We start from the raw sequence: 15,774 nt of genomic DNA, 5'->3' as shown, positions 1-15,774 counted from the left end.
GCAGCAGCGCGCCCGGCGACGCGCCCGCCGGCCCGCCGCCGCCCTCGCCCGCGGGCGGGTTGATCCGCTTCTCCTGCGGGGGGAAAACGCGCTATGAGTCTCGGCTCGCCGAGCTCTTCGCGACGCACGGTGGACGCCCGGCGTCGGCGCGGCGGGGAGGCGCACCTTTTGCCGGCGGTTGCAGAACCAGACGCGCACCACTTCCTTCTCCATGCAGAGCGCGTCGGCCAGGGCGGCGATCTCCTCGCTGGTGGGCTTGGGGTTCTGCATGAAGGCCTTCTCGAGCGCCACGCGCACGCCCGACTCGATGGAGGTGCGTTTCTTGCGGCGGCGACCCACGGCCTCGGCCAGGCCCGCGCCCAGCGCCGCCCCGCCCCCGCCCCCGCCGCCCGCTAGTGACGAGTCCGCGTCCTCGAGCCACTTTTGCAGCAGCGGCTTCAATTTGCACATGTTCTTGAAGCTCAGGTTCAGCGCCTCGAACCGCGATATCGTAGTCTGGGAGAAGTCGTTCCCGTACAGCTTGCCCATCGCCAGCCCGACATCGCCCTGCGTGAATCCTGCACAATGTAGTGGTGGCGGTGAGAGGCGACCTCGCGACGACCCATGTTCCCGCCGAGCTATCTCTGGCCGCACTCACCCAGCTTGATGCGGCGCTGCTTGAAGGTCTTGGCGAAGTGTTCGAGCTCCTCGAGGTCGGCGGTGTCGTCGGCGACGGCGGGCTCGAGCGCGCGCGGCTTGTGCGCGTGCGCGTGCAGCGGCGTGTGCGCCTGCGAGTGCGGAGGGAGCTGGTGCGGGTGCGGGGGGCTGCGCGCCCGGCCCGAGCCCGGCGTCAGCGGCGTCAGGAAGGCGCCCGCGCCCGGCGGCGTGCGCCGCGGCGGCGACGGGGACCGGCCCGCACCTGAAACGGCCCTCGGTCAGCGACTCGAGCTCCGCAGCCAGCGCGACACGCGCGAGCCCTGTAGCTCACTTGTGTTGTAGAAAAAAAAGTGTGAATAGCATTGTGACAAATCATCGCGATGTTCAATTCAAAGTGTGTCTCGGTTACCAGTGGTGGGCACGGGCAGGGCGGCGGCACGCGCCTGCAGCTGCTGCAGTTGTTGCGCGGCTGCCTGCGCTACCGCCTGCTGCACCTGCGGACGTTGGTTAATTGTTAGCGGGCGAGCACTCATGTCTCGCCGATCGCTATAAGGAGGTCCAGCCTCGACGCTCTCTGACCTGTGTGTGCAATAAGAGCGAGTGCGCGCCGTGCTGCGTCAGCAGCAAGTGTTGCAGCTGCGCAAGCGCCGAGCCTGCGCCTCCACTGTGGAGCAGCCCATGCGGTGCGTGTGCGTGTGGGTGAGCGGGCAGCGGGAGGGCCGCAGAGGGCGCACGCGGCGGAGAGGGAGCACGTTCGTCGCCCGAATGCTCGCCCTCGCCCTCTCCCTCGCCGCTCGCCGAACCATCTGTAAATCGCACAGATATCAGTCTTCGCGCTCTTTCTTACCTCTTCCTTTACCTTCTGTGAAAAACTATATTCATAAATATAAATAGATCGCACAGAAATTGTAAAAAAATTGTCATCACATTTCCTACGGGGATGGCAGGCGTCGCGTCGCCGCTATGAGATCGAATAACCGACTAACCGAATAATTAATGTAAAGTATTTAGGTGTTACAATAGATGATAACCTCTCTTTTAAGCACTTCGATATGCGAAGCGGTCGAATCCGTAAGCTAATGTATGTGTTTAAAAAACTACATGGCGCTTTTGCTGATTTTATAATAATCAGGCAAGTTTATTATGCCATATGTCAATCAATTATTACATATTGCATTACATTTTGGGGTGGTATTGCTAAAACTTCATTACTAACCCTTGAGAGGGCCCAGCGAGCCGTTCTAAAGGTTTCTACCTTCCGCCCTTTCCTTTACCCCACTAACCTTCTGTATAAGTCGACTAAGGTACTAACTGTAAGGCAATTATTTATTAAGTCCACATTTCTCAAACAGCACATTGCACTCTCATATTGTACTGAAAACACTAACAAAAGACGGAAAGATATTGTCTGCCCCAAAATTGTATCATCAAAACATGTGTTTATTTCCAGATTTTTTGTGTTTCTTGGCCCAATTTTGTACAATAAATTAAACGCCAAATTGGCCATATATCATTTATGGTACATAAAGGTTAAGAAAATTCTCCAAGAATTCCTTCAAAATATGTCCTACGATGATACAGAGAATTTATTAATTATCCCAAAATAAATGTTGCTTAATTTAAGCGTAATAGGTTATGATTTGCATTTCATTGTTTAATTATTATTATTGTTTTGTTTACATTTCAATATTTTTTTTGTTTATAATTTAATCGTCATATGTTCACCTGTATAATTAGGATTCTCCTAGTTCAGGTATATGTGTTATATTTTACATTTATTCGCACAGTTAGTCTTTAGTTATTCGTTTGTACAATACGTTATTCAATAAACAATTTTATTATTTTATTTATTTATTTATAATGTCGAGGTTTTTGTTGACAGTTAGTTCGTACAAGTCTAGTACTAGTCTTTTCACGTGACGGGAAATTGAGCGCTAGTTGGTAACGTGACATGAACGTGACTTACGCGGTGGGCGGCTATTGCATGCAAACGAGCGCATTTGAACAACACATCGATCAACTCACGGTAACAATGACGTACTTTATGAAGAGTTAAACCTGAGTACAAGAAAGGGGTGAAGGTGCGTTCTTTATTGTCGTGGACACGCGTGCGCTTGCGCAGCCGGGGTGCAGAGCACGCGACGCACACAATGCGGTGAGAGTGTAAACAAGATGTAATCCTTCCCTGAGTCTCGTCGTCAGGTATTGAAGGGTTGCCCAAATTATTATCAAAGAAATAGGCACAATCACAATAGTATGTGATTTATTAATGTAGCAAGTTGGGTGTACTCGTACTAGAAAACAGTAGGGGATTGTGGTACGCTTACGCAAACATAATCACTGACATATGCATTCATTTCAACTTTCACGATTTTCACACATTATTTGATTTTAAATTAGGGACTTAATCGTGTAAACCTCTTCAATTCCTTCGAGCCATGGACGCTGCAACACGTCCAAAATGTCGAGATAAATAAAATATGTTTTTACGACTTTCCCGCTTTTAAAGTCAAATAATAAGCTCATAGACTTGTCGCTTAGTGACACTAGAGAGCAGGTGAGGGGGCCGGAGCGGCGCGGGGGCGGCGGCGGCGGGCACGGTGGCGTTAAGTTGAGCACATGAAACGTTCGGGAATTATATTATGCGTCCGTTTATTTGGCAGTAATGCACCGACGGCGAAGCCGGCGCGGTCCCGCGGGGCGCCTCAGATGGCTAGCGCGACTTCATCGATGGGGTGCATACACTTAGCCGGTCGTTTAAAACGTATTCTCAACTGAGTTGTAGCCACTTTATTGAAATTAAATTTGTGTCGTCGTGGGAACGCCGCCGCTGAAGGGTTTATAGCAAACTATTCCGGCGCACGGCGGGTCATGATCTCTGATATATAGCATACCCTAACTGGGGACAGGCGGAAACTCGTAAATGATTTAATTTGTGGGTTCAACTGCAAATTTACTCATCTTTTAAAGTCAGCTGTAAATTTTCGATTATAAAATAAATCTTTCAAAAGGATTGTCAATTTATTGTTGAAATCGCTCAGCAAAAGTTCGACCTTCATGTTATGCGACGCAAGTACCTATGCAAATTGTATGTGTAAATTTCTTTATTTTGGTTTTTGTTCTTATTGTATCGATATGTATGCACACTACACTAGGTATTATGGCCCGGAATAAATGTGACCAAATTGTCCTCTTTCGGACTAATCTGAGTCCGAAGCCAATTTAAAGACTTGTAAATCGGCCATGGCAATTCGTGTCCACGAAGTCTGGACAAAGGTAGAATATACTCTTTCGCGCCGCAGGTGGCCCCTCGCCTGAGCTGGCTGAATTGTTAGAGAATCGCAACATTTGACAAAACATTTGTACTGTGACGTAATCACTGCACAGTGCATGTATTTGTTTATTTTATTTTTGAGGGTACAAATAGCTAAACAAACATTTTACTAAATACATAGAATAGGTGTTGAACAATTTGAATCTTATTCGTATTTTTTAAATTAAAAAATAGGTGCGCATTTCATCTCCATCGCACCTGACGGAAAGTGACGATGAGGTCGACGACGGAGCATGAACACTAAAATAATGCCTACTCACTCTCGCTTTGACAAGGCTTAAGTTGTACCGCCTTATAAATGTGGAAGCGGGACGCTTGGCGGAGGATTCGCATCCTTAGAATATCCACAACGTAGGGGTGGAACCTCAGCCTATGTCTTGTCCCCTTGATGATGGAAAGGGGAAGGCGGAATTAAGTCGTGCCATTCCCTCACACAGTCACCGTAATATATCCTGTACAATACCGACAAGCAAGCAACTTTAAAGGGTTGTTCAAAGTTCAACTCCATGTCTACTAATTCCAAGTCACTTAAATATAAGCCTGTTGGCACGCTTTTCATCCGATTCCAAGGTGGCCAGTTGGTATTTAGTACAATTATCCCATAGGTGGCAACTGTTCTCCATACACGACCGAATCTACTGACCCGAGAGGTAGGGTTTTCCGGAGAGACTACGGTCTCGACGGCAAGACTAGAGTACAGCGGGCGTCCGCGTCAAGCCCTCTGCCAATGATACGCCTTTGCTTTTCTTTGCTTTGCTAGGGTTGCTGCAAAGACGGACATGTTTGTCTGCCCCGATTTTGCATGTGTCCGGGGAGTCTGTCTCGTGAGCAGCTAGCGCGTCGTAGTAGCGTAGTAGTAGTTGATGACGTGTATGCGACCTGTATGCGAGGAGACGCGCGGGGTACGTGAGTTGCCCTTTAAGTTGAAAGATATGTCCGGATATTGTCGCAGGTCACTACGACTGGCATCTCCGGCACTAGCCCGGAGAGCTAGTAGAGGATAAGCTAGATATCCTCCAGTCCCTCCAGCCGCTTAGGTTATTGGGAACTGGAGAGACGTCGTTATTCGGCGCCGGGATATGAGCGTGGCTTACAGCTCCGCCACCAATGAGGAGATTTGGTAGTTGACTCAGAGTCGACAGTTTAAGGGTAGCAACTGCTAGTTATGCAATGCGCAACGGGAAGTGAGCGTGCCTACAGCTCCGATATCTATCTGGAAAATAGGGAGGGTAAGAATAGGATGAAGTCAAGTGACAGAGGTCTGTGAGAACCCTGTATACTGGCTGGTCTGGGGTAAAACCTGAATTTGTAAAGTTCCTGTGCGCGCACAGGTTATGGTTTCCTTTTCGTATGCGTATACGTAAGGGTAGGTAGGGAGAGTCACTATAATCAAAACTAACGTAGAAAGACATGGTGCTTGTCCCGGCGTGAAGTTAATGCCTCACTTTGGGAAGGACGCCAAGCTTTCTGGCTGATTTTTGGCCACGGATTTCATGTATATCCCGAAGTTCAAACAGACAGGTCCATTCCAAGTAGCTGGCGACCGTCGGCTATCGGTATGGATAAAATACGAAAAGTCGGAGGCAAGTCAAAGGGACTCCATTTTGTTGAGATAAGACTGGCCTGCGTTTTGGTAACGTTGAACTGCCTTAAGTGTCAAATGAAAACTACTAACCGTGGACTCTCGGCAAGACTGAATTTCTGCACCACTGACCCCTGTATTGGACAAGTACCTGTCTACAACTGTGCTGTCGTCAGTATTTCCAATTGTAGCTGGAATTAACATATCGTTGCTATGGAGCAGAAAGAGACTTGCAGACAGTATGGATTACGGAACCCTAAGGACCTCTGGCATCTATCGCCCGATATTCGAAAGAGTAGCTTTCTAAAACCACTCAAATCGAAATTTGGCTCAAAATTCGAGATTCAATTGCAAAGGTCTTTGGGAAGCTCATAAGAGGGAAGCTTGCTTTAAAGGCTTGCGTACCAGACCTCATCAAATACTTTATAAAAATCCAAACACGTTGGAAGTGCTTCACCACTTCTCGATAGGCATGCTCACCATAAGCATGGAATTGGTATTATGCAATTTTGCGTCTTGTTATACTAGATACATTCTATGATAAACTTTCGATTGAATTCAGACACCTCGAATGTGGGTACGAATATTCTTCAAAGCAAATAATTAAACTAAACTGTTATGACAAGGGTTAAACGGGTATGAAAATTCAGATGCACAATAAAATATTCCCAGAGCCCTGAAAGACTAGAAATAGTAAGTGTAATCGTCAAAGTAATGTCAACTTGCTTCATCACCAGTAGAGAGATATATTTCTTTAGTTAGGCTAGTCGTTAATAATATTAGTCACAAAGTTTAACAGTGTATTTCATTATTAAACAAGTTTTCCTGTTGATTCGTTATCTTGGTTTTTAAACAAATATTTTCTCAATTGTAGTTGAATAACCTTAAGTTTATTTTAATTTAAACCTTGTGTTTTAAAACGTAATCTCAACCTGTATCCTAATTAATTGTAGCAATAATAAACGCACCGATCCAAAATGTTCGTGCTGTGGCGTTGGAACGCCATATGCCACTGACTGAATATAAAACTGTATAAAAAGGCGCATTCTTGTTGATTTCTGAGACAGAATGCACTATGTCCGAATAAAAATACTGATTAGTGAAAACATATAAGTAAAAGTACTTGACCGTGTTCCGTATTGTGATCACCTCACTAAATTCATAATTCCGTTTTCAATTGAGTAAAACTTGAAACATGATAATGTTTTTTAGATCTAAAACCAAAAAAATTCTTTGAAATTTAGTCACTGGGTGATAGTAATAATCATAAAAGTAGTCAAAGGGTGTTGAAGTTTAATATGTAAGATCTAACAACACTAATATTTTTATTTTTATTTACTTATTTTATTGAAACTGTTTCAATGATTTTGTTACATATTTTGCGACACAGCGTTTGAGTTGGATCTAAATCAATGTTTTGTTTTTTAATAATAAAATTGAAAACTGAAATCTTGCAACATAATAAATTACTTAATGGAAGGACGTCAACTTTAGAATTGTCAATCAAATTATAAAAGCAGATGATCCAAAGTTTTTAAAATAGTCTGATTTCTTTACACAAAATCTTGGAGCTACCTAGGTTTAAAATAGTCGTGACAATGTCAAGTGTCGTTATACGATCTTTCAGTAGATATTTTTTTATTTCTTTTCATTTCAACGGGCTTACCTTTAAACCAATACAAATTATAAATACTGTAAAAGTAATTAAGAATAATTAAGTGTTTATTATTATTTTATTAAGAGCACCTCTTAATTTAGACTACGTTTTTACCAATTGTATTGACGGCGGTGTGGCTGGACATGAGCAGAAGCAAAACTTTACTTCATTTCAGGAATGATTAGTTTGTAGCAGTAGCGCTCCTTGCGAAAGCGTTCGTCCAGGGAAGTATCGCCACCTTGCCTATTTTTGCCGCCAAGCAATAATGTCAGCATCACTGCGTTCGCCGGTGTCAGCGCCAGCTCGTTAGATCTTTTTTCCATTTTCTGTGTGTGTTAACATTGATAATTCGCTAACTTTGGTAGAGCTCTTGATTTTTGTCGCTGGTACTCATTATTTTATGTGAAGAAAACACTACCTTACTTCAAAATATAATTATTGACAAGATATATTTTCGAATTATAACAAACATCCAACTTTGTTGTTAGAACTTTCGATTAGATTTGTCAATATCGATATTGGTTTGAAACCAAATACATCAATATCTACTTAAAGGCCGTGCCTCAGCTTACCGTAACTGCGAGACGCACGAGTCTCGCTAGCCCAGTCTTGTTCTTACTCAAATCTTGCAGGGTCGGTGTTGGCCTTGGTACAATTAGGCGGCCTTGGTCTTGGGCTCGTAGAAATGCAAGAGCAAGAACGATTTTGGGCAACAACAACCGCAACTGCAGTCAACTTTGTAGACTAGGTGTTTGATATAGCAAGACTTCCTTCGGAGTAACCGCCGTGTTGTTCATTTATGCCGGGAGTGCAGTCGGTATGGGGCATTGACGATGGCCGTGGCCGATTTTGTCCGTCACTCCTTTAACATAGAATATTTAAGCTGGTTGTCTACTAACCTCCCGATGACTGTACGTTCTTTTCGACTCTTTGCGCCGTCAGACGTGGATGAAGATTACCTACACTGCCGTGGCCACGACCACTGCGATGTAACCGACACTTCGGGACAATCGGTAGGTTTGCAAATACCTATTAAACGATATTATCGTGTTTTTATTCCCGTTTGTAATGTTATTATAATGCACCAATATTCACGTGTCACTGTGAACAATGCTCTTTCAAAGGTGGCAGAGTGGTTTTGCGGTTAATTGCCTGCATCTTAATAGGACAAAAGAAATTATGTGAAATTTACATTACCTAATGTTGGACAGAGTGTACAACATCATAGTTATATAATATCTACGTAAACAGGTATGAAAAATTGAATCTCGTAGATACACTTGTATTTTTGACCTAAGATAAACTTCGACGTAAAATTGCAATGGGGTTGACAAATAACAAATAAAGTTGTCGAAACGGCTCTGCACTGCAGTGTCCGCGATTATAAAAATACGAAAGCTTTGAGACGTACAAACCATTTAATGTTATACGTCATTTTGTTTTGGGGTAGTGCCGCGGACATTAATATCCTCTTTATCGAGAAGAAACGTGCAATCAAGGCAATTTCAAACTGGTTTCCAGAGCTTAAAGAAATTAAAATTCTTATGGGTACCTACTGGACTCGTACATTTATGTAAATGTTATTTACGGTAGAAGACTTTTTATCACTAAAAATAGTGATGGAAGGTGTATCAAAACCAGGAATAAAAGTAAACTGGCTGTTCTTGACAGTTACCTTTAAAAAGTCAAGAATTTACTTCAGGAGAAATGTATACGTTTATATAATAAGATTCCTCTAGAAATGTATTCAATATTTGCAATTACTGCGTTCCGGTTTGCAATGGTAAGGGTGCTAGTGAAGTTACAGGCACATGGTACTTGTCAACTTATGTCTCAGGGTGTCAGACGCAGTGGCAATGCCCCTGAGATTATTGCGATTTAAAGCTCTCAATGGCACTGCAACTGTTATGGACAGGCGTATAGCTTACCATCAGGCGCACGACTGCTTGTTCATCCTGTTACTTGATATTATAAAAAAACATTCGTACAATAACAAACAACAATATGCACAAGTACCTATACATTCAAAGAAATACTAAAAACTCGTGTTTTGTAATAAGTAAATGAAAGAAACTAATTTTAAATGTAGTGAGGCAGTAAATACGTAAGTGCGGGGCTGCCGAGCAACGAGCCACAGGTACGTACCGTGACTGGGCGGCGGCGAAGGCGACTTGATCAGCTCGCCCGACTCTTCTGCAACAACAAACGAAGAGTGCATTACATTAGAGAATTATTATACACTTGTAAACACTGGATCGTAACGTCGCTCATGGCGCTGGTTAATTAAACAAATAAACACCGAAGATAACACTAATGTATTTGTAAGCAAGAATCGTCTGTGGGCTTCGGTATTAGCCGCAATATTAGAAGCAGGAAGCTTCGCGAGGTGCGAGACACGACGACACGCGCGCTTGCATTGCCTGCGAAGCCATACACATGACAGCGCTGTTCCTTTCCTCAACACAGTAACAGCCCGGCTCCTCAACCTGCTTGTGCCTGCCGGTACGCTGACAATGTAACGACACCAATAAATTTAAGAACTCGTTTGAGAAGTGAGCGATACGAGTTACATAGAGCGCTCTTGACAAAATGTAAGTACGAGGAATAATTCAAGATATGTATGTAGCAAGCGACGAGGCGACGAGGCGACGACGAGGCGACGAGGCGGTGGCGACGGTCAGATCACGGTAATGGGATTACCTAATTAAGCCGCCAAATTAATCCGTGGTCCCACGCCCGTCGCGCACACACTGCGACCGCGTGTCCTCGCGTACAAAAACAAACAATGACGATGATAGGAATTAACGTATGAAATGCCCTTCTATATAAAAGTATTGAAACGAAAAAAGGTTTAATAATATATTAATTTAATAAAATTATGCAATCATGCTATCATATTCGTATTCCTTAGCGGAAGAATAGTGTGATTGGGAACTGAAAAGGAAAGTGTCGGGTTTGGAACTCTTTCCGACTGTTCCAAGGTCCCAAATTATTTTGGTTGTAAATAATTATCTCAACTGCGACAAAATTCGGATGAGTATAAAAATTTTAGTGACTAAAATCGGCAACTCCTGCAAACAATTGACGGTTAGTTCGCCAGTCATAGTTGTATTAGATCTAGGAAAGCTAACTTGGGTTACTCTGAGGCGAGACTACCGAATACTTATCAACATTTTTTGTGTAAATAACTCCTTTTTGGAAACTGTTTCCCTTGTCACACGAGTTCTGCTACTCAGTTGATCGTTTGCATTATCGAAAATAATAAATTTTTCTTCGCATCTCAATCGTCCTCTAAAATTCCCTCGTAGTAGTGTCGATAGATGTGGTCTGTGGTCGATAGCTATGTTAATATGTCGATCGCTATATGTATCAATTTTTCTAGTTTCTTAAAAATGTTTTAGATTTAGCGTTATTGGCTCGAAATAGAGAGTATAGTCATTTCGAATTCTGCCTGGATTTCCTTCTTAATTTCCAATGAAACGGCCGCAATCGCAGGGCGCCTGTCGTCAATAATCACTTTAAAATCAAAGTCACAAGCCTCATTTGCCAGGTTGTGGCAAGCCGAAAGCGCACAGTGCCAGACAGGGCGTTCGCTAGTCGTGTTCGCTCCGTACGTCGTTAATGTCGCGAATCGCATCAATGCCTCGGTCACGTTGAAAATTATACGAATTTAACGGTAACCGCGTAGTGGCCTTCGAGCCGGAAGCGAAGTCAATCAAAACGTTCACAAATGAATGACAATTTTAAATATGCAAGTGTTAAAATTTTATTTGTAAAATAATTTGTGATCTAAATTAACACCATGATGAGTATTTTTATTTCATATTGAATTGATCAGAACCAAAGGCCACCACTTGCATAAAGAAGTTTCGTCTCATTTGTTCTTAAGGAACAAAAAGGTCATTAAAATACTCGCAACATCTTTATTCGAAAGAAGTGTATGCGCTCCACTGTACAGGGTTACTAAATCTCCGATCAAATCCATGCAAAACGCAGATTCCAAAAGTACAGAGATAACGACGATTTTCGATTAAAGATAGACATGTTGTAGGTATTACGAGACGACGATAGCGAGAACGGTAGCGGCGTGTACCTGCCGCTACGTCGTTGCGTAGGCGCAGATGTTTATGCAAGCAATACTAGTCACAGAAAAAACGACAAAGCTCTGTGATTGAAACGTCATTGCGATATCTCCGTTTTTTGCATTTGCTGCGCACAAAAGACGCATGGCAATAATCGCGTTGCAAATTCTCATAAAAAGCAACATTCGTTTTTTTATCGCACCCAAATCCTTTTCCAAGTTTGCGATGTAGTTTTTAAATTCGATACTATTTACTCAGGTGCTCCGCGCCGGAACGCAATTGAGCTGTTCTACAAGTTAAACCGCCAACATGAATAAATACACCGAGAAGGTGTAACGATGGCATGCTTATGATGTATCATTTTATAGTTGGTAATTAATCATGTGGGCGGATCTTAATAAGTGTGCTTCGTGTTTCTAGAGGTACATAAACGCAGCTACAAACTTGTCGCTACAAGAATAAATCCAGCGAACCTTGTGACTGCCGTTCATTGAAATGGTTTATATTATTGTAGTAGCAGTAGAACTCCTTGTGTAAGAGTTCGTCCAACGAAGTCCTGCCTGCCACTTTACCTATTTCTGGCGACAAGCAGTAATGTGAGCGTTACTGCGTTTCGGTCTGGAATGGTAAGGGTACTGGTGGAATTACAGGCACGTGGGACTTGTCAACTTTTGTCTCAGAGTGAAGGGCGCAGTGGCAGTGCCCCTCAGATCTTTGCGATTTAAAAAGCTCTGAGTGGCACTACAACTGTAATGCACAGGCGTGTAGCTTACCACCAGGCGCATCACTTGTTCGTCCTGTCGATTGATATTATAAAAAAAAAATCGGTGGAGATTCTCAGAACGAAGAGGACGAATCGAATTCAAATAGAATTCAAAAGAACAATTACTAAATAAACAAGTGTGACGCGTGGTCCACTACGTGCTACGCATACACTCACGTGTCGAACTTATGTGCGAATGTTACATCTCTATATTGGTATGTACTCGTATGAGCGACAGCGAACAAAAATATGGGGAACATGTTCCAGTGAATTCCACTTTTTAAATAGTTTACACAATTTTGAAGATATCTACCACCTGGGGTACCTACGTACCTACCTGTCAATGGACATGCCAAAATTGATCCCAAATAAGCAACCAATTATGTGCCAGTTAAGTTAGAAACTTAAACTAAGTGCAAGGAAAAAGGAGCAATTCTTTATAATTATAAGAACCCTGAAGGTCGAAGGACATTCTGTGCTCTGGAGCAGATTTAGTTAATAATAATTTAAAAAATCTGATAATTTGGTTGGGCACATATTGAAGAATGAAAGGAATGAAGGTGAAGCACACAAAAAAGCGAATGTCTCGGCGCTACGAGCGAAAAAACGGCGCTGATGCTACGTCGTAGCACATTGTGACAAATAAATAACTCTTGTCTGTAGACTTTCTTAAACACTGTTTTTTTTCTAATATACTGCACGAGAGCTTGCTCACGGTAATCTTGAGACCATTCCTGAGATTTTGTAAGATTAAATGCTACTATTAGATATATTAGAGATTGTCGTCAGTACTCACGGTAAGAGCAGTAGGAGCGCGCACCGGCGCGGGCGCACGACAACACCATCGCGAGAAATGAAGCAGTAGCAGTGGCCGAGGGTATAACGTGGAGAACCAGGTGGGCAGTGGTGGTGTCCCGGTCGTGAGTGTGCGACGCGATCGACGCGCGGCTTCTGACTGCGGGCGAGTTAGTGCCGCGCCCCGGCACCGTGCGCCCCCCGCACCCCACCCCCGACCCTCGAATTAAACATTTTTAACTTTTTTGTCCGAATCCGTTTCTTTTCCGCCCCTGGTGAATTTTTTTAAGCGCGGCTTCGCCATTATTTCGATTACCTGCGGAGATTTTTTTCGCTTTCGCCGTTCGTCTGACGTACGATGCGCGTTAAAAGCTGTTTAGGTTTTTTGGGAAAGGGGAGCGTCGAGTTCGACGCGCGAATTCCGATATCGGGTTCAAATTAAAAAAAATGTGTAAAATTCGGTTGCAACGTGCGCGAACCGTTGCCGCTCTCGCCCTCCACACTCCACTCCAGGACACTGCTTCACCCCCGATGTACCCAGACGCGGCTGGTGCCGACATTGTCGTGTTAAAATAAGCTAACAGAGATCAAAAGGTCGAACATCATAAATATGAACTCTCCAGAATCACGATAAGATATCTAGATACATAAAGAAACACTAGATTTAAACGTAGGTGACATTTTTACTATAAAAGTCCCGTATTACTAGCTCAGCACCGAGAGCCTCAAGCCCGGCTGAGCTGCAAACACATCAAAGTTGAAATAGCTGATTGACGCGGTATTGGTATAAGATGGAATAGTAAGCAGCCCTGCGGGCGGACGCGGCGCTGGTCGCTTTGTGATGGTAATCGCGCGCAAATAGCGCCCGACCGAACTACAATTCCTCCCGGACCGTGTCCGGCGCTCGGACGGCGTTCGCCGCCAGCTCATGCATTGCTATCGGCCAATGCGTTTACGTAAGATGTTTGTTTAGGCGCCGGGCCCGAGTATTGCTACTTTGAATAAGTGATTCGCCGCTTTATAGCTCCGTTCCTTTTAACCCCGACAAAAGTACACTTATTTGCGCGGCGATTTCGTATTCCATGAATTTTATTAGTCGGTCCCGCTCGGAGCCCTCTCAGCGCTCCGCTCGAGCTCAGCGAGCGAAAGATCAAATTCAAATAAGGATCCAATTTCCTTTCGCGTTTGGTCAATAACCCGGTGAAGAGAAATTGTTTCTCTGTAATTTTCTATTTCACTTACAACATGGTTATGTTGAGAAAGCCCGAAACGAAAGCAGATAGAGGTTGCACGATATTTTTAGTTCCGTAAAGTAAGTAGCAATCAGTCATTCAGAGCATAAAGTTCGAAATGATAATTATCATTGACCATTTTTATTTATTATTACAATAATTGTCTTGATAAAAACACCTTCATTACCTATTACAAAATTAAAAAGTTTTCAAATACTTCATTTCAGATTATTCATCCATATTGGTTAGTATCAAACAAAGGAATACTTTTTGAACAGCGTGCGGTTAGGTACTAGTGTGGTGGTAGTTCTTGTCTGACAATGTCGTGTGTGCTGTTGTATGCAGCAAATACCAAGCGCCTGCTGTGCATGAGATTATGGTAAAGTTAAGATAAAAATATAAATTACCCTATTAACCCTAACGGTGAGACCTCAAGTGTCGATCCAATGAATTTATCTAATAGTGTAGCCCTACAACCTAACGCTGTGTAGCCTAACCTAACCATAAATATATAGACGGAGAAATATATATGCAAGATATGAACGGGAAGTCTGTCACCATAAGACCTAAGGTGACAAACGGAAGGTTGGAAGGAGATAAGGAAGTACACGTCCTGCAATGTGTACTGGAATGGTATTCTCACTGCTGGTCAAGCAGACTCACAAGGCGATCTATTGATGGCTAAATGTGTCTTGGCCACAGTGAGAGGAGTAGCGGGTAGTACTAAGCAGGATGATGAGTTTGATGAGTTAAAATCAGATGGTAGTGGATAACTGAGTAATCTACAAATATTATTACTATTTATACAATTTTTATGACTAATACATAATGATAGGTTTTTCTTAGTGTGCTATATGTGTTGGTTGCCGACGAAGCTTTTCTGTTAAATAGTGAATTATGTCACTATGTTGCACTTGTTGCCTGATGATGAGGCCATTTCTTGTGACAGTTTAAATGTATGTGACGATCTTGCATTTTGTTGTTAAACACATGGTGTTCATAGTTGAACACTTCTTCTTCTTAGTGTGCCGCTCCTCTACAAAGATTGGCGACCATCATGGCAATTCTCATTTTTGAAGCTGTCGCACGAAAGAGAGAACGTGTGCTAAGGTGGAACCAGTCTCTCGTAATCTTCGGGCACGAGGTTTTCTTTTCTGCCACGACTACGTTTTCTTTGTATTTTTCTCAGTGACCCAGTACTTAGATTTAATGACCCTATTAAAAGGAGTGCCACATCGCTTAACTTCTGGGACGTAATGAAAGCATTTGCTACCCGCTTTGAACACAAGCAACTTGTTCTTGGTCGCATTGTACAGTAGGCCATGGGTCAATGGGTCTGAGCATAGCGCTCATATATTGCAATTAGTTTACATAGTGCACTTATCGAAGGACTGAACAACACCGTACCATCCGCATAACTGATATTGTTCACAATTTTTCCGTCTAGCGAGCATTCGATTCTGTGTTGTAGAGTTCAACAATTAAACGACTCATGCACAGGTTGGGAGACTCGGCGAACTCAACCCTCCTCGCGTCGCGGCGCACTCCAATCCGTACATGCCCGACGTCGGGACCGCCCGTCGAAAGTAGTTAAACTGCTTATTACACCAATAATTTCTTCCTTTAGCTTACTCCACAACCTTACCATATAACACAAGATCGAAAGCTTTAGACGGGTCGTGGTAGCAAGTAT

General features: G+C 43.5%; 1 protein-coding gene across 1 annotated transcript in view; it reads right to left on the bottom strand.

Moving 5' to 3' along the window:
- Positions 1–91: 91 nt before the first annotated feature.
- LOC113226342 (protein nubbin-like) overlaps positions 92–15,774 on the bottom strand; it is a 55,949-nt gene continuing 40,266 nt past the window's right edge. Inside the window, exons 3-8 of the mRNA XM_026458927.1 lie at positions 9,355–9,402; positions 1,216–1,442; positions 1,046–1,130; positions 638–898; positions 166–557; positions 92–115 (exon numbers count right to left, since the gene is read on the bottom strand). Of these exons, the coding sequence (XP_026314712.1) occupies positions 92–115; positions 166–557; positions 638–898; positions 1,046–1,130; positions 1,216–1,442; positions 9,355–9,402 (1,037 nt within the window). The remainder of the gene's footprint in view (positions 116–165; positions 558–637; positions 899–1,045; positions 1,131–1,215; positions 1,443–9,354; positions 9,403–15,774) is intronic.

This window comes from Hyposmocoma kahamanoa, unplaced genomic scaffold (genome assembly GCF_003589595.1).
Source record: "Hyposmocoma kahamanoa isolate Upper Pololo Valley unplaced genomic scaffold, ASM358959v1 190, whole genome shotgun sequence".
Lineage (NCBI taxonomy): Eukaryota > Metazoa > Arthropoda > Insecta > Lepidoptera > Cosmopterigidae > Hyposmocoma > Hyposmocoma kahamanoa.
The sequence above is the reverse complement of the archived record's forward strand: the minus strand, read 5'-3'. Positions and strand labels throughout refer to the sequence as shown.